The 27351-nt window shown below is 35.3% G+C and overlaps 3 protein-coding genes and 1 long non-coding RNA gene across 8 annotated transcripts in view; 1 reads left to right on the top strand and 3 right to left on the bottom strand.

The window, feature by feature from the left end:
• LOC148609494 (uncharacterized) overlaps nt 1–26515 on the top strand; it is a 35094-nt gene extending 8579 nt beyond the window's left edge. The window contains exons 2-4 of the long non-coding RNA XR_015924800.1: nt 19255–19314; nt 19928–20041; nt 25361–26515. This is a non-coding gene — a long non-coding RNA (uncharacterized LOC148609494). The remainder of the gene's footprint in view (nt 1–19254; nt 19315–19927; nt 20042–25360) is intronic.
• Nucleotides 6865–8314, bottom strand: LOC148609496 (uncharacterized). The gene has a single exon (XM_088541055.1). The coding sequence runs from the start codon at nt 8242–8244 to the stop codon at nt 6883–6885; it is 1362 nt and encodes a 453-aa protein (XP_088397181.1). The 5' UTR covers nt 8245–8314; the 3' UTR covers nt 6865–6882.
• LOC148609495 (uncharacterized) lies at nt 16836–18308 on the bottom strand. Its single transcript, XM_088541130.1, has one exon. The coding sequence runs from the start codon at nt 18222–18224 to the stop codon at nt 16908–16910; it is 1317 nt and encodes a 438-aa protein (XP_088397256.1). The 5' UTR covers nt 18225–18308; the 3' UTR covers nt 16836–16907.
• LOC148609493 (uncharacterized) overlaps nt 26482–27351 on the bottom strand; it is a 9712-nt gene continuing 8842 nt past the window's right edge. For all 5 annotated transcript variants that reach the window (XM_088596264.1, XM_088596268.1, XM_088596266.1 and 2 more), the window contains one exon: nt 26482–26833. In XM_088596264.1, coding sequence (XP_088452390.1) covers nt 26646–26833 — 188 coding nt within the window. In that variant the 3' untranslated portion in view covers nt 26482–26645. The remainder of the gene's footprint in view (nt 26834–27351) is intronic.

The raw sequence follows: 27351 nt of genomic DNA, 5'->3' as shown, positions 1-27351 counted from the left end.
AGAATTTGACGATTCCCTCTTTTTTCTTTCTACTGATTTTGTGGAGTCAGTTTTATCATATCGGCCAAACACATCAACCACACAACGATAGTGTTGAAAGAGTAATCAAGGTTACCAAGGTTATAGCGGTAATCAAAAGAATATAATCCAGGGACAAAGACCCGACATGGAAAACAGACGTACACAACAAAGAACATACAGTAACTAAAATCATACATACAAAGTAACAAAAGCAAATGAGCAACTCGGACTCCACTAAACACTGGGAGCATGGACCAGGTGCACCGGTAGGATAAGTGTCCTCTGCTTTTCTAGAAACACCCACCGAGTTGCTCATAAAAAGTCAAGTCCGGGGTAGACAAACGAGAAAAGGAAAATTAAGATCCGTTGAATAAATCGGTTTTCATGGTGCAGATGGATACACCATAACGATCCACGAGTTCATGATGACGACCACAGAACTTCTGTAGTGATGACTTCAATCTTGTAGCAACATAACCCTGTTCCAGAAGCCTTTTTGTTAGAGTTCTAGTGCGATACAAAAAGTCTGCGTAGTTTCGGCAAGCTCTGGCATAACGTATGAGTTGTGATATGAACACTCCATACGCAGGTGCTGAAGGGATGTTGCCACAGATGTAGTGTAGGTCAAGATAAGGGGCTGATTTCACAGTGTCTGTAGTATCCTTTATCTCACGTTCTTTTGGGTAGATGCGATGTATCAAATCCCCGAAATTAGGATTGTTTAAAGATAATACGTCATCTATATAGCAGAAACTGAGATTGAAGGATCTAGCCAAACGATATTCTTTCTTTCTGAAGAGTGAAGGAATACGTCATCAAGTAAAGGAGCACAACTTGTTCCCATTGGAATGCCGACCGTTTGTTGAAAAACACGTCCACCACACTGGACAAATATGTTGTCGATTAAAAATTCCAGCATTTTGTAAACATCTTCCTCTGTATATTTGGAGGATGATTTGGAATTATTTCTTACAAAGTATGATGAATCTCTACCAAGAACTACATATTTGTATCTACGTTTACCATATTTTTTTTGGAAAAAAACAACGATGTATAATGTTTTTAAGTCGGGATTTTAACTGAGTATGGGAAATAGAAGTATACAGTGTTGAAAAATCATAGGTTCTAATGCTATTATATTCAGATAATAGTCTTGAACTAATTGTTTCCAAAAGATCTTTCGAATTTTTCAGGATCCACATTGAATTAATACCACTACGGGAGTAACAAGTGTTGTGGTAGGACTGCAGCCCCTCTTTGACAGTTGTCAGTATAGAAGTTAAAAGTTTTGAAATAGGTTTGGTGGTACATTTTGCAGATCCAGCTAAGAAACGTTGTTTGTATGGATTCTTGTGGAGTTTAGGAATCCAGTACATAGATGGTAAATCACAATCGTCGTCCTTGGTAGAGAGACCAAAAGACAATAGCACAGATTTATGTTTTTCTACAATCTCTTCTTTGGAGAGTGTGGTAGCAGTATATATCACTGCTATTATTTTCAACGTCTACCTCTGATAATAAACATTGGATGTAAAACGTTTTGCAGACAAAAACAATGTTGTTTTGGACTTTGTCTGTTGGTACGACAACATATTTATCACGTATAGTAGAAAATGTTTTTGCTACATCGGGGTCTTTAAAAATGATGTAGCCTTGGCACTCATTGACCTACTTAAAACTTTCATTCTTTTCAAAATTAAAGACCTCACGGCTTTTAACCACTCTGACAGAGGATCAATGTCTTCTTGTTCTGGTTTTATCCATTTTCTTGCATAGTCCTCGACGGCATCCATAAGAACTTTAAAGTTAAAATTCCAATTTATGGAGCGTGGATCACGGTACTTAGGACCTTTAGAAAGGATACATTACACAGAGATTCGTTTTCGATGATGGTTAAATCTCCCGTAACGACGTGACCAGAAGGACCGTAATTGAATGCAGAGGTTTTGCAAGAACAGTCAGGTGGTTTAGCCTTAAAGTCCTCAATCTCGAGGTTCAGCAATAGCCTTTTATAATTGAAAATTTTGGATGCAATGGATGAAGTATAGGAATATGAAATAATTGGTATGGATTTGTCTTTGAAATATGGGGGAATTTTGTTGGTAACGTTTTTGTGATGGAGGATGTTAGCCAAATTAATTGCATCTATACCTTTGTGAAAACATGCAACAATGGTATCAGAGCAATTTTTCAAACGAATTGTACTTTTTAACATTAAGGGTTTGAATCCTCTAAAGATGCCGGTGTTCACCTTGCATAGTTTGCTTTATTGGCAGCAAAGTAATAGGGTAATATTAAAAATACGAATTACAGATGTAACATCTAATTTCAACGCGTTCAGCACTGACATGATTCATTAGTACAATTTCGACAGCCTGTAAACACAAAAGTAGGATGTCTTGAAGCAGAATTCACTGAAAGCAGCCAACAAATTAAAGGGCTAAGTTGCTGACTAAACAAATGAGACAGCTATGATATGTCAATTTTTTGAATATCATTTTGAAATGCAGCACGAGTTTACAGCAATGGCTGCCAGAAAACTTCGTTCACACAAGCAGCGTGTGTAACCTCGAACACCACTATATTAAACTGTTTACCTTATAGAACTGTATCAACGGTACATCTGCATACACCCCAGAATCAACTAAAAAATCGTGAATTCTTGCAGTAACCCAGATTTTGTCCTATGCAGACAAGAATCAGGACAATTTTTAAACCAGCCGAGTCTTAAAACATGAGACTCGAACCTTTCAGGCATAGACCACTTTATCTGTTGTGCTTTAGCACAAAGTCTGAACAGGGTATTTTATCTGACAGCTTTGAACATCTCCTTTCATTATCAAATTGTTGTGTAAACCGTTGCTATGTCAGAGGGTTTTGCATCTACGATTGGAGGATATGTTACAACGTAGTCTGACTGACGGCCTGCAATATTTTATTGAAACCAGTCCAAAAAGGAACAAACAGTTGTACTTCATTTGCTTAAACTGGGAGTTCTAGAATGCTACGAGAGAACGACCGAAGGAGCAACCGAATCCTATTGGTGTCCTAACTTTCGAGTTTTCATAATATGTCATTTTCAGAATAAATGTCCTGAAACCTTGTTGGACCAAACCTTTCTTTCGGCTTTTTGAAAGGCATGTTTTAAAAATCTATGATTTTTCAACTCTTTATACTTCTATTCTCCATAATCAGATAATATCCCGACTCAAAAACATTATACATGGTTGTTACTCAAAAAAGACGGTACACCTAGATACAAATACATGTATGTAGTTCTTGGTAAAGATTCCTCATACTTTGTAAAAACGATTCCAAATCATCTTCCAAATATACCGAAGAAAATGTTTTCAAAATGCTGGATTTTTTTTTTGTAGACAACATATTTTTTCCAGTGTGGTGGACGCATTTTACAACAAACAGTCGGCATTCCAATGGGAACAAATTCTGTTCCTCTACTTACTGACTTATTCCTTCACTCCCTTGAAGATAATCTATAACTGATCTGATTCAAAAGAAAGAACACCGTTTAGCTAGATTATGTAATCTCAGTGTCTCTATATAAATTACGTATTATCATTAAACAGTCCTAGTTTCGGGAGTTTTATACATCGCATCTACCCGAAACAACTTGAGATAAAGGATACTACGGACACTGTGAAGCTATCCTCATATCTTGACCTACATTTAGAGATCGATAGTAAAGGAACTCTATTGACTAAACGATACGACAAACACGATGACTTTTCATTCCGTATTGTGAACTATTCTTTCATCTGTGGCAACATCCCTTCAGCACCTGCGTTATGGACTGTTATATCACAACTCATAAGTTATGCCAGAGCTTTCCCTGACTCTTTAGTTATGCCAGAGATTTCCAGAGAACTACGCAGACTTTTTGTACCGCGTTAGACTTCTTACAATTAGGCAGCTGGAACAGGGTCATGTTGCTTCAAGATTGAAGTCATCACTACAGAATTTTTATGGTCGTCATGAACCCATTGATCGTTACTGTGTATACATCTACACCATGAAAACTGATTTGTTCAACGTGTCATAGTTTTCCTTTTCTGTTTCGTCGTACCTGAACTTGACTTTTTATGAGCATCTCGGCGGTTGTTTTTAGAAAAGCAGAGAATGCTTACCCTACCGGTGTACCTGGTCCATGCTAACAGTTGTCAGTGGAATCCAAGTTGCATATTTACTTTTGATACTTTGTATATATTGTTTTGGTTATTGTGCGGTCTTTGTTGCGTGTGTCTGTTTTTCCTGTCTGACCTCTGCCCCTTGATTACTTTTTTTTCAAATATTGCTACAATTTTCAAATTAACAATGTATAAAATTCTTGTATACGCCCACCTCCAGAAATTGTTGGGCTTATGCTGCTTGGTAAATACCAACAAGACTGTGATTTTGTGATTTCATGACCTGCAGCACTCGTTCGAAACCATTTGACTTTATTGTAGTTAGCACAAAACCCATGTAAATTCAAAGTTTCTGTAAGTTGTTTAGAACCATGTTCATGATGCATTTGAAGTGTAAGTCCTTGACTAAAAGATGTAAACTGCTTTTTATGTAAGGAAATTACACATTCAGCCATAGAGACACATTTTAAAAAGATATCATTTGAGACCCCCATCATATTTTTCCTCCTGGATGAAAATACCATCATCAATAAGCCAAACGATGAAGTTAAGTAAATTCCGTGGTATTAGTTTCAAAAACTCATTGGATAAATTGGATAATGATTGGAAACTACTACTTAATATTTTTGCAGCGTCGCGGAGTGTTTGTTTTTTCGTTTTGTCAAGGAACTTTCAAAACTTGCCTCCAACTCACTAAAATGTATTTCTGCTTTCAAATTGTTTGCTGCCTAAATCGCTTCAGACACAGTAATTGAAGTACTGAATATTGTGTTAGATTTACCCTGACCTCGTTGACTTTCAACAATAATCACATTCCCATAAAAGTTCCTACGATTTTGAAGTTGTATATTTGCTAGTAATGTTGGATGGAAGGAAGGAGCAAAACTTTTCAAGCAAGAGATCTAGAGACATTGAAAAGGTTTTACTGTTGACAAAAGACCAGTGTGTACACTACCTAAGAATTTCAGAAAGGCAGTTTCATTATCAGACTCTTGCAACAGGTTCACTGTTGCAGTTTATGTTTAGAAGGTACATGTAGTTTATTATACATACTTATTCTGAGATATTGTTATTTGACTGGATTAAACTTATTATATCACTGTCATACTTTCGATTTGCAGTTAGAAGTATTTTTTTCTGTCCTTTTTAAAAATTCATTGTTTGCCAAATATGAATTCAGACCAGTCCAAATGATTTGTCATGTATGGTGTCCTTACAGATCTTGAATCTAATGGTTTCGCTGAGTCATAGTCTAATGAACTCCTCTGATTTGGTATTTTCTAAATTTTTCTACTTGTTATAGTTTTGTTTTAGCAGAATCTGGTATAATATCCTGTCTGCGAATCAAATTCGTCATAAAGACGGCGAAAACATCTTTTTCTCAGACAAACTGCTTCCAATAAGGTACATCATCCCTTTCAGTTGCCGGCATGACAAATTATGCACAATTCCAAAGTGCTGATCTTTCGACTCTTTTAGGGCAGTGAGCGAGCAAGACATTTCCCGGTATTGGTCTACTCCAAAATATCTTGACTGAATTCAACTCCTACATGTTTACACTTTGTACAAAGTAATTTTATCAAAACTCAGCTTGCAACAAAAACAACCATTTTCCACTTACATGTATCAAATTAGGATGTTAAAAGTATAATCTAAGAAATGAAGTCAATACTTGGTAAACATTGGCAAAGCAAAGTTGAAACTAAGACACTTAGGCAATACCATGAATACATCACTTTCCCTAAACTATTAAAAGAAACTTTTAATATCTACTGCAAACAAAAATATGTATTGCTCAAATTTGTATTCGAACAAAAGTATCAAAATTTTAAGACAATAGGACAAGCATTTTGTAACGGAGAAGAATGAAATCTGGACAAGGGAACGCTATGTGAACAAAACTGGTGATGACCTAAATGAACCGGGACCAATTGCTCCTAAAACTTTCCATTATAATAAGCTCCTGTCTTTATTTGAATGAAGTTTGTAAACATTAAGCACAAGAGGAATGATTACTACACATACTTATTTACGAATTTAGTTCCCGCATGTAAATTAATTAAATTATATAACCTTTGGTAGGTACTACAATTGAAAAATATATCATTAATTTTCATGAAAATTGTTCATATGAATTATTAAACTTTCCTGTAGTGACCGATATGTTTTATGTAAAAATATAATTTGATTATATTGTTTCTTATGATATTATTTGCATTAAGTAATTATTCTTTATATTGCCCTACAGTCTATTTTCTTGTTAAACATTTTACCTTGAAAAATATGTGAATTTTCAATTTTAAGAGCGTTAGCAGAAAAAACGCACCCGGGAATACTCTAGATCTTCAACAGGGCTTATCAGAAAATTTAATGCATTGTTAGTCATTTGGCGAACTTTTAGCCGTTTGGTATGTCGGTCCATTTCACTCCGAAGATATGCACCTTTTCTAGATTTGTTTCCGTACTATAGCTTAAAAAATAAATGAATAAAAACACATTTTTTCGGAGATATTTCGAGGTTAAGAGTTATTTTACGGGTTTAGGGTATTTAGGGGATACGAGAATTATCCTGTATTTACCTAATTACATTTGTTTAAAAATTGTACTAAAATCAAGACCGTCTAACTACATGTAATTAGCGTACGTTTAAAAGGCACGAAAAAAAAATCAGACTAGACTCTTTGAATCACAGAATGGATGATCTTTAACATAACATTTATTTCCTGCCGAAAATGACCTTTTCTACCAGTCTATCTACCTGGCTCATACTAATTCCTGAGTGATCCACACTAACTTTGTCTCCGGTTCCAGAAGTACCAGTCATTGTTCCCCCAGTTCCACCACTACCAGTCATAGCACCGGTTCCAAGGTAAGAACCCGTTCCTGACGAACCAGTCATTGTCCCTCCGGTTCCACCAGTTCCAATCATAGTACCGGTTCCAAAAGAAGAACCCGATCCAGTCATTCCTCCCCCGAAACCTGGAGCGTACGTTGGCATTGGCATACCCGGATAATAAGTCGGATAAATGTGGTGAACTACTGTCGATCTTAAACCGAACCCTGGAAAGTATGTTGGGTAGATAACAGGTGGTATTGTCGCCTTGTGAAAATAAAGACGTACTTCGGCCATTGTTGTTGCAGTTGCTATTTTCTTTGCTTCATCTGATGGACCTGCAATGGTTGCATTGTTTATCTTAAGATGAACCGATTGTGCCCCAGAATTTACCAACTGGTTGTAAACGTCTAGAGAAATTTGGTCCTTGTCCACTTTACCACCAGTTGAATTTGCTTTATCGACAGCAGCTTGAACAAGCTCTTCGAATTTCTGAATGGAAAGTTCTTCTTTTGCTCCACCTGTAACAACATCGACTAAAAGTTCTGGTTTTGACAGCGGGACGTATTGTCCACCAGTTAAATAGTCCAATGCCATGAAAAAGTCCCTATAAGGAATGATAGCTGGTTCGCAACCAATCACATACATAGTTATCCCCATTTGAGACATATCACGAACAATTTGCATTGGGTCGTGACCAGTAGGGGACCCATTCGGAAAAGATCTATCTTGACTGGGAACTAACCCATGTGGCGGAGCGTCGGATACAAGCACAGCTACTTTTGTTGATTTTGGACGCCATGATAGTTTTGTTGCCTTAAACAAAGCTTCACCAACAGCTTCAGGACCGTCACCACCACCCGAAGCCTTTGCAGCATTTAACCATAATTTGACCATGAAAATATTACTGTTAAAATCATATGATTTTGTCACAAAAGTGCTGTCTTGAGGCTGGTGATCTCGATACTCGACTAAGGCAACACGGACGTCGCTATTCGAGGAAGAGACAATTTCATCAACAATTTCCTTTATATGACGCCTCGCAGTGTCTATATAGGAACCCATACTTCCTGTACAGTCCATGATAAATGCTAAGTCCAGTTGCTGTTTGGACGAAGCATCAATTGTCTCGTTATTCACCTGAGAATCATCTTCACCTACCTCGTACGCTTCTGATGTCGCGACAAAAACCAACACGACCAAAAATGCAACATTCCTGAGTGTAAATTTCGGCTGAAAAGTCATTCTTAGTTTACAGTCGAATTGTGTGTGTATTGAGTGTATTGTTACATAAAAAGATAATGTATACTTAGATTGAACATGTCATCTGGATTTGGGTTATGACATTCACACGGCTATCAGATCTATTCTGGCTTTCCTGTACTTGTTATCTAATCAGCTAGGTCTTTATGTTCTCACCAGGCAGATTCTTTATAAGAACATCTGACATTCTTCATGTTACATTTGAAGCTCAAAGTCTTGATGTTACACATATGCACAGTATCAAGTTTATTGCAATTTTATAATTTCTTCAGAAAAGTAATAATTAGCTTTGCTAATTGCAACATGCTACGAATTCTCAAATTTGGACACAACATTAGTTTTCGACCCTCTTTAACTAAGGGGCTTACAGTAGATACGACAAAGGGTTAGGATACAATATTGCAAAAAAAAGAAAGAGATAATAGAAATAATAAAATTGAAATTCAAAAAAAGTCAAAAGAAGTTCTGTTTGAGGTTTCTCATTACAACCCTTTAACTTTAATCAACAATGAATTACGTCCATCATTTTTTACACGTTTTACCCACTAACGGAAGTTAGTTGTGTCGTCCTTTCGTTGTTTCTTAACGTATCAATTATATACAGTTTCACAAAATATATAAGAATATCCTTCAAAAACAGTAATATAAATGTCATTCTTTGAAGATTTATGAGAGACGATTAAAATTCTTAAAACATATTCCATTTTTAATATTGAAAAAAAGTATTTCAACCAAAATCTTTTAAAAAATCATAAAAGGAACTTTTACAAACTTAAAAAGTCTTTGATATACCAATTATAGATGCTGATAATTAAAAGGTTTTGATGAAAAAAAGAGAGGAAAATGAATCAACTAAATCAGTGGAATAAGAATCGCTTCCGTCTATCTAAAATCAGTTACTTTGACAGTTTTATCTCTGAATTGGTCAGTCTCAATTATGTTGTTACATAGTCCGCATAGTTTAGCAATGGATCCGTTCTTCTGTCTTGATACTGTGTTGTACCGTTGCACAAAAACAAGTCCTTTTACGTTCAGCTTCCCATTTCAATACCTACGGTGCAATTCCAAGGGCCGCTGGCCTGCGGGGTGATATAGGTCGAGGGTTCATATCGCAAATTATACAGATTTTGACATATCATGTACATAATACATGTATCATATATATTAACTATACTTGAAGTGTAGTGTGTTCTTTGTAGAGGTGTGATATGGGATATGCGATATGTAAACAATATAGGATTTATACAATCATAATGCATGCACAAAAAACGTATATTTTATCTAACTATATGATATACATGTATGTATGTATAGGAGGAGTTTACAGTTAGTGTATCTTACAACTGACGCATGTGTTAAATTTTGTCTGGACCATATCACAAATAATGACATTCAGTGATCATCCGATCAAGTAGTCCCCATTTCAGTTATGATTTGGGTCATACTTTTTAACATATTTATATAAGGAGCAATGCCATCCTTTTCTTTTATACATAGCAAATTACCGATAGGAATAATTTAAATTTTGTTTTAGGTAGTGACTTCATCACGGTTAATAGCGGGCTCGCGCTCACCTCATACATGTATGAACCATGAAAAATTTGTTGCATATTTTTATTTGCATATTTCTTCTTTGTTTACTCACTTGTGATATATTTTAATGTATGTGTGCAATATACAGCGCTTTGTATATTATGTATAATACATATATATAAACCGTAATAATAATAATAATAATAATAATAATAATAAAATCATTATCAAACACAAAATGCCATCTATTCCTTTTTGACAGTTCTTGACAAGTTTTATTTCTCAGTGCTGTATTTGGTTTATTTCAATTTGTTTGTTATGAGTGGATTTTTGTCTTTATATACATTTTTGCATCTCGATCTTCCTATATGTTTACGTGTAGTCTGATACAACTGGTGATAGGTTACTCCTTGTAACGTGTACAGCATACAAGAAGACATGATATTTTAACACGCGTGTTTAAGAACGAGCTTTTAGTCAGTTGACCAAATCTGCTGACGACACCTGAGTTAAAGAGAAAGAAGTATTTTACAATCGAAAGTATACATCTCATGATCAAAAATCACTATTATCATTGGTCGAAAAAGGTCCATATGAAAGTCGAACATCATTTAAACGTACCATGCTTTGATACATAAAACTTTTATTGAACATTTATTAACAACTTTAAAAGAAATATAAAACATTTTAACACGCATGTTTAATAAGGAGCTTTTAGTCAGTTGACACTTCTCTTTCATGAGTTCTTCCATATCAGTAGTTCTAGATAACATGTCTAGAAACTTTATAATGGTCGTACTCTTTTGCTCAGTGTACATATCTTCAACGACCCATTGTTGAATTACACATTTCTGGTTTAAAGTGAAAAGAATATATATCCCATTGAATATTGCAATAGTTTGTTCGTCTGTCTGTTGTAAACACTTTATATACATTTGTAGCCTTCCTGACCATCTGGAACCCTATTGAATTTTCGAAGTTAAAAGTCAAGGTCTACAGAAATGAAATATTTTACAAAACTGTTGTAATAGATAATATTTAATTCTTCGTCCCCTTTCTACTTTAACATAGCATACCTTACTCGCAACAGGATACAAAACATATATACATTATGTACATGTACCTTAATTCTTTTAAGGACTGTTTTTGAAGTCCGTCTTTTTTACTTCTTCTTTGCAAAAAGAACCTCTAGTTTTTTCTATCAATATTATAGACTTATGGGCATCAGTGCCCAGCAATTTTAATAGATTTTTTTTCACAAAACTAATTACCTCTTATCGTGCATTTTGATTTAAGAAAAGAAATACACAGTAAAGGCTTTATGTACCAGGACAGCTAGGCAGAAGGGATAAACACATTTATGATCGTTTTGTTTTAGTTGATGAAGTCGTATCATGTTTCGATTAAAAAACAAGCCAGAGCAAAATGTGTATGAAGATTGTTTTAAATCCTGCTTACATTAGTTTTTACGATTAGTTCCTTCTTGTACATGTTCCTGGACAGCTTTGGATCACAGTTTATTTAAACTGATGCTGTGAAATTATCCCAGTCTGTTAACTTTGAGGCTTGACATCCGGTTTAATCTTTCAAGATAAGTTACGTAAAACAACTGCTGTTACATGTAATCCACGGCATTACATGATCACATTAATGTGTAAACACAATCGCTTATGTAACACATTGGCACCAATTAATGGATGTTGTTAATTCAATCACGTCAAACCAAATCTATAAACTCAAGGTGGAAATTGCATAAAATTCATTTAATTGCTGAATATTTTAGAAATTATCTTAAATTTGTGTACGTTCGTAAGTTTCGTTAAATTCAGTATCGTAGGATTAGGAGTGATATAATAATTTTATATATCTTTTAGTTTGGATTTTAGCCTCGTTCACATAAAGGAATTAATAGTCAAAGACGAATTAACTATTAAAACCTCTGGAGAATTCAAATACTTTCTGGAATAATACTTCAACACTTCAACATGTATCTGGATAAGAAAGTACTTTTAACGCTAACCCATTTAAAAAGATAATACATTAACATATCATTACAATGTATACATTGTTTTTTTGATCACCCAGTTTTTTTTAAATATATAAATAAACATTTCTCAGTTTTTGTTGGTAATCAATGCATTACATACATTACAGCTATTACTCTTACAGAAATGTGAAGTTACACTTATTATAAAGATTCAGCATACACTTTTAACAGCATTAACCATGCTTCTAGCATTAAATTCCCTATGCGTGCAGCAAAATAAAGTAAATTCTAATAGAACATCAATTATCCTGAATTCATATTTGACTATTTTCAGTCAAGGTTTAAAATTAACCATATTCATAAAATGAGAGACGAGTCATCTTTTACTAGATAGTTAATTGATGTTACACGTAGATGTACATTATGTACTTGCAGTGCAGTACTGGTCACCAAAAGTGAAGGGTCTATAAATAGCATGGGAAAACCTACAAAATGTGCAGAAATGTTTTTCCTTTCAGAAACTGTTTAAATTTTTTTAAATAAGATGAGAACTTTTTTCACAGCACTATGAGGAACAGGGGTAATTTCTGCGTAGGACTATTTTTGCGTACGTTCCAAATGCTCATTGGTTGAATTGGTGGTCTGTAACCTAAACGCACGCTGAGACCGTTCGTTTATCGTGCCTTTGGTGAGCGTTTAGCGTGCGTTTAGGTATCGTGCGTTTGGGAAACGTAGGAGTGTAAAGTTGTAGACAGTACCTACTTTGAATATGTATCAAAGTATCAAGCCAATACCATTCAAACTTTGCACTGTGTATATATATATAATTGAAGATGAGCATTTGAGTAAAAAAATACACAAACTTTTTTGTGTGTGTTTCGCTTGTTAAATAACACTATAACAATAAAGTTGAAAATGATAGCACTTTCGGTATATCCCGATATAAACCACTAAAATCCCAAAACTCTTTCGTAACACAGTGTTAGCCAATCATTTGCGCGATGACAATCAGCTGACTGTCCCTATACTTGGTTTAAATTTTCGTTTTCGTGATAACATATATACTCAATACTAAAAGACCCGGTTTGCACTCATATGTGTAATACATGATGGACTGAGGTGTTCCATAACGTCCTTGGTTATCGTCTGGGGTCTCTCACGGACGGTGTAAAGCATCAAAGCGATTACACAGTCCCCGGGCATAGTCAAACCAGTGAATGTGAGTCATTGTGTATTCGGGAAAATTAGTTGTCATGTGACCATGTTCATTCATTAAATTCATTAAAATGAATGCATTATCACTTGTTTAAATGTCGATCGGTGATCTAGTGATTCAGTTTGTATTTGTTTGTTTGGGTTTAACGTCCGAGCAGCAATATTTCAGCTATATTCAGACGATGAACATGAAATTGATGATAAAATGAAAATGAAATGATGATGAAATGAAAAAGGGATGGGACACAAGGACAATGGGGTCGACAAATTTTGATTGCCACTGGAAATAGGGAGAGGTGGGTAAGGTCGGGCAATTTAGCCTCCTGTGGCGGACCCCTATGGTTCTTACTCCGGGAGAATACCACAATAGGGTTCTTTAACGTGCGAGGAATGTGGCATCTTTCCCAACACGGTGCACCACTATGGATTGCGGTCAGGTTTCCCGTATTATAGCCTGACAACCCCAGCATGTAACACGCCAGGGATACCCCATTCCACCACCTGGGGCACACATCCCAGTTGCTCTGTGCGCAGAGCGCCCTAGCCCCCGGCTAGGGTTCTGAGCACTATTTAGTCGCCTTTTGCGACAAGCTTAATGCTGCTGCAGGCATATCCTTTTAACTCCCGGACCTGCACGGGATGATTCAGTTTGTAATGTGCACGCTTAAATTAGCCCGTATACAGCGTTGTATGGCATACAGCAGCATTTGCTAAATATTTTACCCAGCAAAATACTTTTTGGGATAAAATCAACACTTTCCAGATATTGGTGCATGCCAGTCAATTGATGAGAAATTTCCAAGGCCGAAAAAAAATAATGTTATGTCCGAGGACTATTCTAAAATTTTGTAGGGTCGGTAGGTGGGATTTTTATTTCCATTTTAAATTTTGGAATGAAATAAGTCATCGAGATACAATGAAAACCCAACATGCAAAAACTAAACATGTAATAGACTTAGTCCGCAGCCTAATCCCTATTGGGATTCGGCGCATGAGTATTTTTTGTTTTGACGGAGATGGTAAAAACAAAATATATTTCGAGTGCAGAATTCCAAAAAGGGATTATCCACGACCAAGAGCCCACTCATGGTATGTGTGTTTTCAATTTTCTTCTTTTTTTTTAAAAACAATCGGCAGATTTTTACGATTTTTTTTCTTCAAAATTTCAAATAAAAGCTTATGAGTAGGGGGTCTGAAAGGGGGTCAGAAGGTGATCGGAAACATATTTTTAGGCCTAAACGGGTGGTCTATTTATTACCCCAGTAGTGATAGAGATTGTCTGGCAAGCTTTTTTCTGACTAGGCTTTGGGTATGAAAGAACGGAATTCCAACCTCTTACATCAATTGTCTATATATATACTAATAAAGATTGTACAGAAAAGTTAATGACAGTGTTGTGAAGTGCTGAATGTACATACACGTTATGTTGGTTTTGAAACCAAATGATACTGACAGTGCCTCTTGATATATATTATAATATAGAATCTTGGTTCCGTTGGTTACTCTTTCAAGACAAAACGTATGTAGTTCAAATTTGCTCTTTGGGCAATACCAGGTTGCATCCATACTGGCCCTTCGGGCAATATCAACCTGTGACAACACTTGTAGTAGAAAGAAACATTCAATTATTAAAATAATCTAAATAACGAGGCATGTAAATCCCCATATCTAGTTTTACTCGTTGACGATTTTTAAGTCGCTAATATTGTTATGGTGACTTCCTGCATTTGTAATTTCAGTACTTCACATTCGCATATGATTTGCATGAATGTTTTACTACTCTATATCAAGCTGCAGATCGGTGCCGTGTTAACCGTCATTGCTTCGTAGTTTAATATCACACAATGTGTTCTTCGTGTGTTTTTTGCTTGTATGAGAACGGGAAGTTTACATTAAAAGATGAAATGCTCGGTAAGCATTGAACATTACAGTTTCCGATTCAGGCACAGGGGCTCGTTACAACTGATTATATCGTCATATTCATTGTCAGGGTCCCTACATTTACGTGTAGCTATTGCCAGCTAGGTGTTTAATCTGGTTCCTGTAATCGGTTGTTCTGATTGAAAACATTCAGGTCATCACGGTTACGTAAGAGTAGTCACATAATTTTAGAGCATATCCGATCGGATGTTGAAAGTAAGCCAAAGTCAGTAGCATAGAATAATTGATGATTATTGACTTTGAACCCTTCAGTCTTTGATTATTGGAGTTATTGCGAATGCCCTTGCAAGAAATAGTTTGAACTGACAAAATATTCCTTATGACAAGGCCTTCTATAATAGAACGAATGGGTGCCAAAATATTTAAATGATGATACAAGGACCAAAATTGGTATACAGCTTCTTCAGACCATGTGAGATTAGAAACGATTGTTGACCATGCATCGAAAATTTAGCCATTTCAAAATGGCTGCCATTCTTTTTTTTTTTTTTTTTTTTTTAAAAAGCGAATGTGAATATGATATTTTCTTTTTAGATATCAAAAACTACAAAATTGTCATCAATCATTGAATGATAAAGCACCAGAATAGTATTATAGATGTTACGTATATATAGACATGAAATAGATAATAAAGTGAACATGAAACGATGATGAAATGAAAAAATGGGATGTGACACAAGGATAACAGGCCGAGTTCCACGACAGTAAATTGCTCCATCGTGTCAGTGCAAATTACTCGTATTGGTTTGTTAATTTTTATTACATTTAGACAAAGCTGTGTGCATCATAGAAAAAACATAAGAAATCAGAGGAAATATGTATTTCAGGTCCCTATGTGGTCGCCTATTATTATTTAGCTCAAGTCATAACACCTAAAATCAATCCAAGCCTTCTTTTTGTGGTGTGGCAATTTATTGTAAGGTATATGCTAGATCGTTTACTCAAGTTATAGTTCGGACACGAGGAAAATGCTTGTTTCATGCCCTTCATGGCCCCTAATTCTTACAAGGTTCAAGTCTTAACCCCTAATTTCAATCCCAGTCTTCCTCTGACGGTATGGCACCTTGTAACACAATTTCATAAAGATACATTCATTAATAGTCAAGTCATTTGAACACCAAGAAAATGTATGCCCCAAACCATTTGACCCCTGATTTCAGAAAAGTTCAGGTCTTAACCTCCAAAATCAACCTAAGACGGACCATTCTAGTATAGAAAATTGTTTAACAATATCGTAAACATTCGTATGCTTTTACTGCATATATATACATATACATGTAGTTTCTTTGTTTTTTGTTTTGGTTACTTTTTGGCCAATAATTGTAAGACGGTTGGGGCTACATGTATAACACCCAAAGTCAAAACAAACTTTCTTTTTATTTGGTTTGGAATATTTGTATAAAATTTTATAGAGATCAACAAACTATTACTCAGTTATTGCACGAAAACCTAGTGTCTCCGGACAATGACGACACGATCAACAATGAAGACGACAACAGCGCCAAACCATTTTACGAGCACAATTCTTTTGCGGTCGCAGAATGACCCGTCAATAACCGATTTGCGGATAGGATGGGAATAATTGGAAGATGTCCATTGTTACAGTTAATACTGATATTGCACGAGTTCGCTTAACATTAAATGTATTCAGTGTTTCTGAAAAAAAAATGGTTGACAAATTTTAAAGATCAACAATGACCAATCAACAGAGAAGTGCCCAAATCAATAGTCTTCTCGTTTTACACCCAGAAGCTTTGAAATTAGTTGACAACCAACAAGTCTCGTCTCGGTGAATTAAGAAGGCAACGAAGCAGCTTGAATTCCTATTTTTGACAAGTATATATGATCTATCAAATAAATAGATAAATACTGTGAGATCAAGTATAAATTCTTGTGGTTGCAATGTATATAAAGATTACTTTATTGCATGTGAAATTAAAGTTTTATCCCAGAATGTTACCACGTACACTTATCCAAGGACTTTCATAACAAGTCTGTCAACTTGGTCTAAACTAACACCTGAATGTCCTACACTTATCTTGTCCGTGGATGTTGATGCAGGCGAAGGCCTTGGTGCATAAGTCATACCTGGATACGCGGTTGGAACTGCACCAGGTGGGTAGGTATATCCAGGCGCTGGTGTTAAATAATAAGCAGGCGTTGAGGGTAAAGCACTTGGAAACGGTTTATATGGAGACAAGGTTGGCATTAGACCGGGAAGAAAAGTCATACCTGGATAAGCGGTTGTTGAACCAGGAGGGAATGACAATAAAGGACTATATGTTGCTAATGGAGCAAATGTTCCGGCAAAGTGATAAGCTGGAAGTGTTCCTTTGTGGAAATGTAGGCGTGCTTCGCTCATAGACGAAGATTTAGCTATTTCCTTTGCATTGTCTGTGGCTTGTTCTAATGTTGCATTGTTAAGAAGTAAATGGGCCGAGGTTGCTCCAGAATTCACAAGTTGGTTATACACAGTTTGGGCAATTTTGTCCTTATCAATTTCTTTACCTGTTGCGTTAGCCTTTTCGATAGCAGCCTTAACAAGTTCCTCAAATTTTTGGATAGAAAGTTCTTCTTTCGCTCCACCGGTAACAACATCGACTAAAAGTTCCGGTTTTGACAACGGGACGTATTGCCCACCTGTTAGATATTCTAGGGCCATGAAGAAGTCTTTATACGGAACAATCGCCGGTTCACAGCCAATAACGTACATTGTAATTCCCATTTGAGCCATATTGCGAACAATATGCATCGGATCATGGCCGTTAGGATCTCCATTTTTAAAAGATGAGTCCTCCGATGGTACAAGACCATGTGGAGGAGCGTCAGAAATAAGCACTGCGACTTTAGTCGCTTTGGGTCGCCATGACAATTTCGTTGCTTGGTATAATCCTTCTCCCACTGCTTCTGGGCCATCACCTCCACCTGATGCCCTCGCAGCATTTAACCATAGTTTTACCAGAAATACAGAGTCCGTAAAATTATATGTCTTCGTCACAAAACTGCTGTCTTGGGGCGGGTGATCTCGATACTCAACTAAAGCCACACGAACGTCACTATTTGAGGAAGAAACGATTTCGTCAACAATTTCCTTGATATGGCGCCTTGCCGTTTCTATATACGAACCCATACTACCCGTACAGTCCATGATAAATGCCAAATCCAACTCCTGACCGGGAACATCATCGTCAACATGGCCTGATTTAAACAAGTCAAGTGCCTTTGGTGATACGAGAGGTACAGTTAACAGCGAAATAAGAGCCCATTGGATAGAATAGCTCCACATTTTGAAAGCGTTAACACAAATGTACAATTATGACGTTTATTTATCTAGCGATTCATATTATCTCTCCTGGCCATGTAGGTGTCCGAAAGATTCCTTTACTTATCAGGACAGATTTTAACACCTACATAATTAGGAGTGTAATAGTATGAGACATTGAATCATTTCAGTTCTTGAAAGGATCGCCATGTTTACGTACACCAATTGTATAAAAACTACATTTGGCATATTTGGGATCAGCTCGGTGGTTCAAATGGTGTACATGTATTTCCTTAGTCCGAAAGCTTAATAGTCCAAACCTATTTTTTTATTAAGCTTGCAACCCGTGCAGGTCCGGCTGTCAAAAGAATAGGCCTGCAGAAGCGCTAAGCTTGTCGTCGAAGGCGACTAAATAGTACTCAGGAACCTAGCCGGGGGCTAGGCGCTCTGCCCACACAGCAACTGGGATGTGTGCCCCAAGTGGTGGAATAGGGTACCCCTGGCGTTTCACATATACCATGTATCTGTGGTCCAAAAAATTGTAAGAGTAAAATTAGCCGTAAGTTATGACGTCATAGTAAATAAAAGTACTGTGACGTCATAACTTACGACTAATTTTACTCTTACGAATTTTTGTGAAACGGATCGCTGGTTTTGGCTTTGATATTTATTGCAAGTTTTCTCTTCGTTATCTTTCATTTCATATGACCTTATACATGCTCCAATATTTTTTAGTTTTCTTTGCTTGGTCTTTTCCTTTGAATAATTTTCGAATATCTTTTTTTTGCATTGTGAGCAAATAATAATAATAATAATAATAATAATAATAATAATAATACTTTATTTCAAGAGGGAAACACAAATAGTGAATACACTAATCTTCCTGAGGCCCTCAACAGTAAACAAAAAAATCAATAATACATATTGTTTAAAATGCACGCTAACATACAGTCACACAAAAACAAAAACATCAACTCTGTTTGCTGAGTAAATAGCATCTTAATCTGTTTTTAAAAAAAATTGCAGTTTTTTAATTTCTTACTGTTGTTGGTAGGTTGGTCAACAGAGTTGGACCAGAGTAACTAAAAGAGTTGAGTTTTCGGTTTAGGAATAGGTAAGTTACTCTTGATTGTGTTTCGTAATGAGTAAGAGTTGTTATCAGATATATACTTTATCTTATTAGAAAGATAAGATTGCGCTTCATTTCTTATACTTTCAAAAATTAGAACACATTTGTGATATATCATCCTATTTTTAACTGTCAACCATTCTAGTTGTTTGAACAAGGCGCAGATGGTGCAAGGAAATCTGTATCAAGGATTAGTCATGCAGCCCTTTTTTTGCAGTTTAAAAATGCGGCTCAGATTTTCCAGACTACAGTTACCCCAAATAACTATACAATAATCAATAAAAGGTAAAATATAGTCAGAATAAAAAAGTTTCCTTGAATCAAGATTTAGAAATTTATTCATCTTAGATAGCAGATATATACGACTGGACATATCTAAACTTACAGCATAATTGAGGATCTATCATAACACCTAGTAACTTCTCACAATTGGAGAAATGAATTATACTAGAGTTTATTGTAAATGAAGGAGCATCACTTTTTTTCTCTCTAGTTCCAATTAACATGCATTTTGTTTTAGCGCAGTTTACACACCATTTTTCTATTTCCACTAGATCTTGTTGTATTTAAGGTTTTATCTTGATTATATCTTTTCCAGATAAGTGAATTGTTGAGTCATCTGCGTAAAGATCAGTATTACAATTTTTAATGTGAAGTGGAAGGTCATTTATGTATGAAATATACAAAAGAGGACCAAGAATTGATCCTTGAGGTACACCAGATTCCACTGGGTATTGTTTTGACTTAACATTTCGTATTTAAACTTGCTGGGTTCTATTTTCCAAATAAGATTCAAAAACGTTTACACTGTTTTTTGTCAAGGCCATATAATTCTAATCTTTGCCTAAGTATAGAATGGTCAACAACATCAAATGCTTTTCTTTCAAATCTAGGTTTGTTTGTTTGTTTGTTGGGGTTTAACGTCCGAGCAGCAATATTTCAGCTATATTCAGACGATGAACATGAAATTGATGACAAAAAACATGAAATAAAAAAGGGATGGGACACAAGGACAATAGGGTCGACAAATTTTGATTGCCACTGGAAATAGGGAGAGGTGGGTAGGGTCGGGCAATTTAGCCTCCTGTGGCGGACCCCTATGGTTCCTACTCCGGGAGAATACCACAGTAGGGTTCTGTAACGTGCGAGGAACGTAGCATCTTTCCCAACACGGTGCACCACTATGGTTTGCGGTCAGGTTTTCCGTATTATAGCCTGACAACACCAGCATGTAACACGCCAGGAGTACCCCATTCCACCACCTGGGGCACACATCCCAGTTGCTCTGTGGGCAGAGCGTCCTAGCCCCAGGCTAGGGTTTTGAGCACTATTTAGTCGCCTTTTACAACAAGCTTAGCGCTGCTGCAGGTCTATTCTTTTAATACCCGGACCTGCACGGGGCTTCAAATCTAAGAGAATTGCAATATTAATATTTCCTTCATTCATTTCCTAAAAAAAAATAGCAACTGTATTGATCAAGGATGTCTGGCATGAGTAACCAGGTCTAAAACCTGATTGAGCAGTGTGGAGTAACTCAAATTTAGAGAGATAATCATAAAGAGGGAAGTGAACATGGCGCTCAATAAGTTTTGAGATAGTTGGTAAAAGCGATATCGGTCTATAATTTGTTGGAAGAGCACGATTACCTGCTTTGAAAATTGGTGTCACTTTTGCATTTTTAAAATTATCGGGAAAAGTACCAGTATCTATCATTGTGTTGAACATACATGTTGCAGATGATGCAATAATAGGTGCACTTAGTTTAAGCAATTTAAGACCAATGTTGTCTGTTCCTGAAGACTTACTTACATCTAGTTTATTTAACAGCGAAAACAAATAAGGGATTGTTAAATGTGAAATACAAAATTTTTTATTTACTTTTTTTTCCTGCACAAAACGTTTTAAGTTTAGTAATTTAGGTGGGTTTAATTTGGTATTAGGACTGGCATCTCTAAAGTTTTGAACACGTTGTGAAAAAAGTCACTTAAGCTGTATTTCATCACCCGTATATAACATAAATATGATCAATTAAAGTTTTAGAATTTTCTGTAACCCTTGTTGGTCCTTTTATAATTGTATATCATGTGGCCGAACTAATAGGCTGTGTTCCTGTGAGCTTTAATTTATTAATGAAAAATGGTGATTTTCTGGAAATTTTAAACAATTCAGTTCAAAATGGATGTAACATCAACCATTTTAAGAACATTTCTTCATTTATTGTTCAATTCCCAGGGATAAGTAGTGTTTTTAGAGGATATTGATTTTCTTAAATCATGTGAGTTATATAATATCAATCACCGTACTTCCAGAAAGAATGACATTCAAAGTAAATTTGAAGAGATTTTATACAGAAATTATCCATAAGGTTTATTTGATGATAGAAACACAAATGGATATGTCTATTCCTTTCAATCGCCAGAAGGATATGTCTATTCCTTTCAATCGTCAGAAGGAAAAGTTGTCTTGCTCGTTTCTAACTCAACCAATACACTAGGGACAGTAGGGTGCTAGTTTGTTTTTATTGGTTGTAATCTAGTTTCAAAATTTATGGCGAGGAATTACATAAAATTTATAAATCAGAACATTCGGAATCTACAGAAATAAAAAGAAAGTATCAACGGAGTTCAGATGAAACCACTATTGACCACTTTGATGAAAACCAGATGGGAGTTTCACAAATTTATGATGTGTCAGAAGCCAATCCCCAGATTAATTCACATAATTCACATAATCACAACATGACATATGATTCCTCAGAAACTGACATGAAGCAAATTGATAATGATGATATAATTATTACAACATCAACACATCATCTGATGACTAATCTATCACCAATTAGTGGACCTTATGATCGGATGGTCCAGTCTAAAGTAGAACATAAACAACTTGTCCTCCAGTTAAAAAAGAAATTAGCAGAGTTGAAAAAAAATATCAAAATGCAATGCCTTGACTGAAATAACCAAACCACCAAGTTCATGTAATTCAATAGCAGTTCCAACAGATTTTAAACTGGAAACACAAAGCAGACATACAGAAATGCCCCAAGCTGCCCTGAAATCGATGGCAACTCAAATATATAAAGAAATACATGAAACTGTAACTCCCAATAAGCAAGAACAAACATTACAGCCCACAGAGGTATCTGAAGAAAAGTTGCATAGAAATCAAAATGGTGAATGAACTCTCATTATTGGTAGTTCATTCCGAAAAGGAATTATAACTCGTGGACTTCAAAACACAGATAGTTGTACAAACCGAGGAGCAACAATTGATGACCTTATTGAAGTCATACAGGAAAAGGACTCCATACAAGACTGTTGTTGCTTATTGGAGGAAATCAAAATGGTCAAAGTTTACAAACAATCTCCATTAAGTTTGACAACGTGCTGTTAGTTTCACGAGATGTATGCAATCCCCACACATTGATAAAAATTACAGGACTCCCACCAAGATACGGGGTTAATGTTAATGTAAATGGAATGATTTACGACCTATGTGAAAATTTAAACCTAGAATTTATTGCCCTGACAGATTACTTCTTGCAAGAGAATGGACAAGTTAATTATCAAATGTTCCTTAAAGACGGTATACACTTTGCATGGAAAGGAACTTCAACTTTTTTTAAATGCATTGAAAACCGTGTACCAATTATATGACTTTTCTGAAACTCCAGTTATCAAAACTAAGGAGAAATCTACAAAGAAACCTTCCAAAAATCTTAGTCTCATGAATTATGATGAACAAAGCGTCTGTTTATGTATTGATGGGAAGACACATATAGGTTCAAGTTATGTAACTATCTCAGAATCTAGCCCCAAAACTGTTGATTGCAATGCATTATAAACATCTGAGAAATTTGAAAATGTAAAAAATGATTTAATTCCTGATGACTTTGAAAATTGTACAAAGGATAGTTGTGCAGATCATATTGTGAGATTGTGACATATGATATTTGTATCCCTGAGGCCAAAATGATTTTTATTGTGTATCCATGTTCTTTACTTACCTGGTTATCACATTGTCTTGTATGTATGAATTGTGTAAGCACATCCATGGAAACTCAGCCAGGGATCTAGTAACTGATAAGAGATTCAACCCATATGTGTTTATTAGTCATAAATCAATTAAGATCTGTAGTCACAAGATTGATGAAATTCGTTATATTTTTTTTTAAATTCTGATAATCCTCCAGATGTTTACCGTTGTTGCGAAACATTTTTAACAGATACAGTACCTAATAATGAAATTGATATCCCAGGTTACATATTAAAAAGAAAAGATAGAACCACTCATGGAGGTGGTGGTTGGGCTATTTATTTTTCTGAAAAATTTGAAAGGAAGCAACAATCTGAAATTTCAAATCTCGACACAGTTTGGTTTGAAGTACATCCTAGTCATAGAAAACCATTTTTATTATGCTTTGTATAGGCCTCCACAATCTCTTATACAATGGATTGATTACTGCAAAAATGAATTGTCTACTGCCACAAAATCCAATTCTGACATTATTTTGACTGGTGATTTTAATATGGACTTCCTACTACCTGATAAATTACCAACCAAATGGAAAACCACCAACAAGGGTTACAGAACGTTCTAGAACTTTAATTGATCATATTTATGTTACAAAGATACGGCTTTAGAATCACATGTGATGAAATACAGCTTAAGTGATCATTATCCTATTTGTATATCTAGAAAATGAAAAATAAAAGAAAATCAAAAACATTCTCATAGTCACATAACATATAGGAATTTTAAAAAAATCAATGAAAATGCATTTCTATATGACTTATCTCGAGTTCCTTTCCATTCAGTTGAATTTGAAAGTGACTTAGCAAAGGCTATTAACTTAAGGTATGACATATTCAATGTCATCAACAAACATGCTCCTGTAGTAACTAAGAGGGTCAAACGAGATAAACAACCCGAGTGGTATAAAAATGATGTGATATATGCTAGAAAAGTGAGAGATAAATATCATATTCTAGGCATGTGGGCATAATATAGATTCTGGAGAAATTGAGTTTTACATATAATTGAGGAGTCTAAGAAACAATACTATGATAAAATGGTTCTAAATTCAAAAGATCCAAAATGTCTATGGAAGTGTATTCACAGTCTAAATCCATCAAATCATGTAAGACCATATGAACTGACTGTCAAAGAAGGTATTAGGACAACTGAAGTAAACCTACTGACCAATGAATTCAATGACTTTTTCACAACAGTTTTTGTCATACTCGTAGTGAATGTATCAGGTCAGTCAGTTGTTTTTGTCATACTCGTAGTGAATATATCAGGTCAGTCAGTTGTTTTTGTCATACTCGTAGTGAATGTATCAGGCCAGTCAGTTGTTTTTGTCATACTCGTAGTGAATGTATCAGGCCAGTCAGTTGTTTTTGTCATACTCGTAGTGAATATATCAGGTCAGTTAGTTGTTTTTGTCATACTCCTTGTGAATATGTCAGGTCAGTCAGCTGTTTTTGTCATACTCGTAGTGAATATATCAGGTCAGTTAAGATTGAAGTTTAATTGTTTCGATATGACATTAACAGAACTCCTGTGCATATGTTTAACAGCTGCTATATTCAGATCTAACTTATACAGATAAGTAACGCGCGATGAAAAGAGATACCAGGGTTGAATAGAAGTGACCAGCCTTCTGAAATAAACTCTCCCTGGACAACAGAACTAATTAACTAAAAGATTGTAAATCATGAAACGATTATTTGTTTTGTGGATTAGATTGCTTATTTAAATCATGTATTATTATACTAAATTTGTTCATTTGCTTAACCGTTGACGGTTTATATGAAATATATAAAATGGGTGACATATTAGTCGATGCGTTAAATTGTTTTGACGAGAACAACGCTAAATCAAAATTTTCAATGGAGTTTAAGAGAAAATCTTGTATCAAAATTGTCGAGGGTACTAATATTACTAGCATTTAAACCTTTATTCAACAGAACAGAAATAAAACATAATTTTAATGAAAATAATCCTTTCTTTTTTCTTCCTTTAGAGGTCAGTAAAATGAATGATGAAATAGAAAACAGAATACAAAAATTAACAGAAGATAAACTAGAAATAAGAAAAGAAGATCGGCAATACAAAGACATTTGCAAATGTATGCCAGGTGAGAAAAGATTGCCCGGAGATGAAGGACTTAAAGGATTAGCAGGGACAAAGGGTTTTATCAGTTCTATGCATGATACCCCAAGGAACATTCATACCAAGTCTGGTTCCAATTGACCAAGTGGTGTCAGAGGAGAAGATCTGTGAAAGAAATAACATTCAAAATAGCAAAAAAAAATGTCAAAAATGGGCAATGAACTCCAACATGGCTTAACATATCAAAATGAAAATTTGATTGCAGATAGACCACATCATGTTGAACACTTGACCCCATGTGAAAATTTGGCTAAACGGTTTTGGAGATATATGCGAAAAACTACTGTCTGACCCCCATGTTCTATTTTTAGTAATGGCAGCCATGTTTCTTGACGGATCAAAAATCCCCACAAGAGTTCTATGCAGGATACCCCAAGGAACATTATACCAAGTTTGGTTTCAATTGGTCAAGTGGTGTCAGAAGAGAAGAATTCTGAAAAATTGTTGACGACGACAGACACAAGTGATGGCAATAGCTTACCTGGCCTTCCAAAATTTGACCAGAGATAGATATCATCATGCTGAACACTTTTACCCCGTCAGAATTTAGCTAAACCTAACAATTTTGGAGATATATATGTAAAACTACTGTCTGACCCCTATGTTCTATTTTTAGTAATGGCGGCCATGTTTTTTTCGACGAATCAAAAATCCCCACATCAGTTTTATGCAGGATACTCAAAGGAACATTTATACCAAGTTTGGTTCTAATCAGAGAGGTAGTTTTAGAGAAGAGATTTGTATAATTGTTAACGACGACGGACGACAATGACAATGGACGCCAAGTGATAGCAATAGCTCACATGGCCTCTGGCCAGATGAGCTAAAAAAAACTAATTATCCAATATTATAATATAGATTTTCTCAATAAAAGTATATTACTTTTTTCAAGATAAGTTTAAATTTTGTGATCAGAACACTGATATTCATGTTGTGACATATTTATCAGAGATGGCCAGAGAAAGTCGGAGAGAGAAATTATCAAATTTATTTCACATGTGATTTATTGAAATTCATTACACAGGGAATATTTGATAAATTGCTGCTATGTATAAAATAAATTCCATTATTTTGTTTCATTTACTAAGCTATAAAATCCAATCTGATATCAAAACTAAATAGTTTGTTTTTAATATTTACTGATCTTTCTTTGTCCCTCCAACAGTGTAACAGTCGTCACCAACTTTATTGTCATCTGAGTCTATCTGTAGGTTGTTGGCAACATTTACACAATTGTCACATACATCACCAAATTTGTCACCATCTGAGTTTTCCTGACCAAGTTTGGCTACAAACTGACAGTTGTCTGATCCATCTAATACACCTGAAAATCAAGAAAAAAAGAAATTCAAAGCACTACTTAAAAAAATCCCTCTAATCTTATTGATAATTTTTTTTCTCAGTTAATCAGAGTAAAACAATTTTGGTTTATGTAGAGGAATGTCAATATTCGTGATGTCTTAGGTAAAATAGTAATCAATTATGATAACCATAAGCTTTTTTTTTTCATTGAATTATTTTTCTCCCATGGTCTCCATGGAGGCTTAGTAAGCTAGAAAATCATAACCCTTGTCAACAAAGCTGACATCACAGTCATTACAGCAGACTCTTGACATTACAGCCAATAAACACAAGCATGAGATGGAAAATATCAGGCAGTAATAAGAATTGAAAAATGATAAAGTTGTTGATAAAAATAAATAACCTGTGGTTTCAACAATTATGAACTTGTGTTGAACATTTCTTAAAATTCAGCATAACAAAAGTATCACAAAAAAATGTTCCATCACTGTTGTACCCACGAACTGAGTTAGCTCATGATTATTGACTCATTATCAATGT

This window comes from Perna viridis, chromosome 8 (genome assembly GCF_037379345.1).
Source record: "Perna viridis isolate PV_CMFRI_1.1 ecotype Kerala chromosome 8, ASM3737934v1, whole genome shotgun sequence".
In the NCBI taxonomy this organism is placed as follows: Eukaryota; Metazoa; Mollusca; class Bivalvia; order Mytilida; family Mytilidae; genus Perna; species Perna viridis.
The sequence above is the reverse complement of the archived record's forward strand: the minus strand, read 5'-3'. Positions and strand labels throughout refer to the sequence as shown.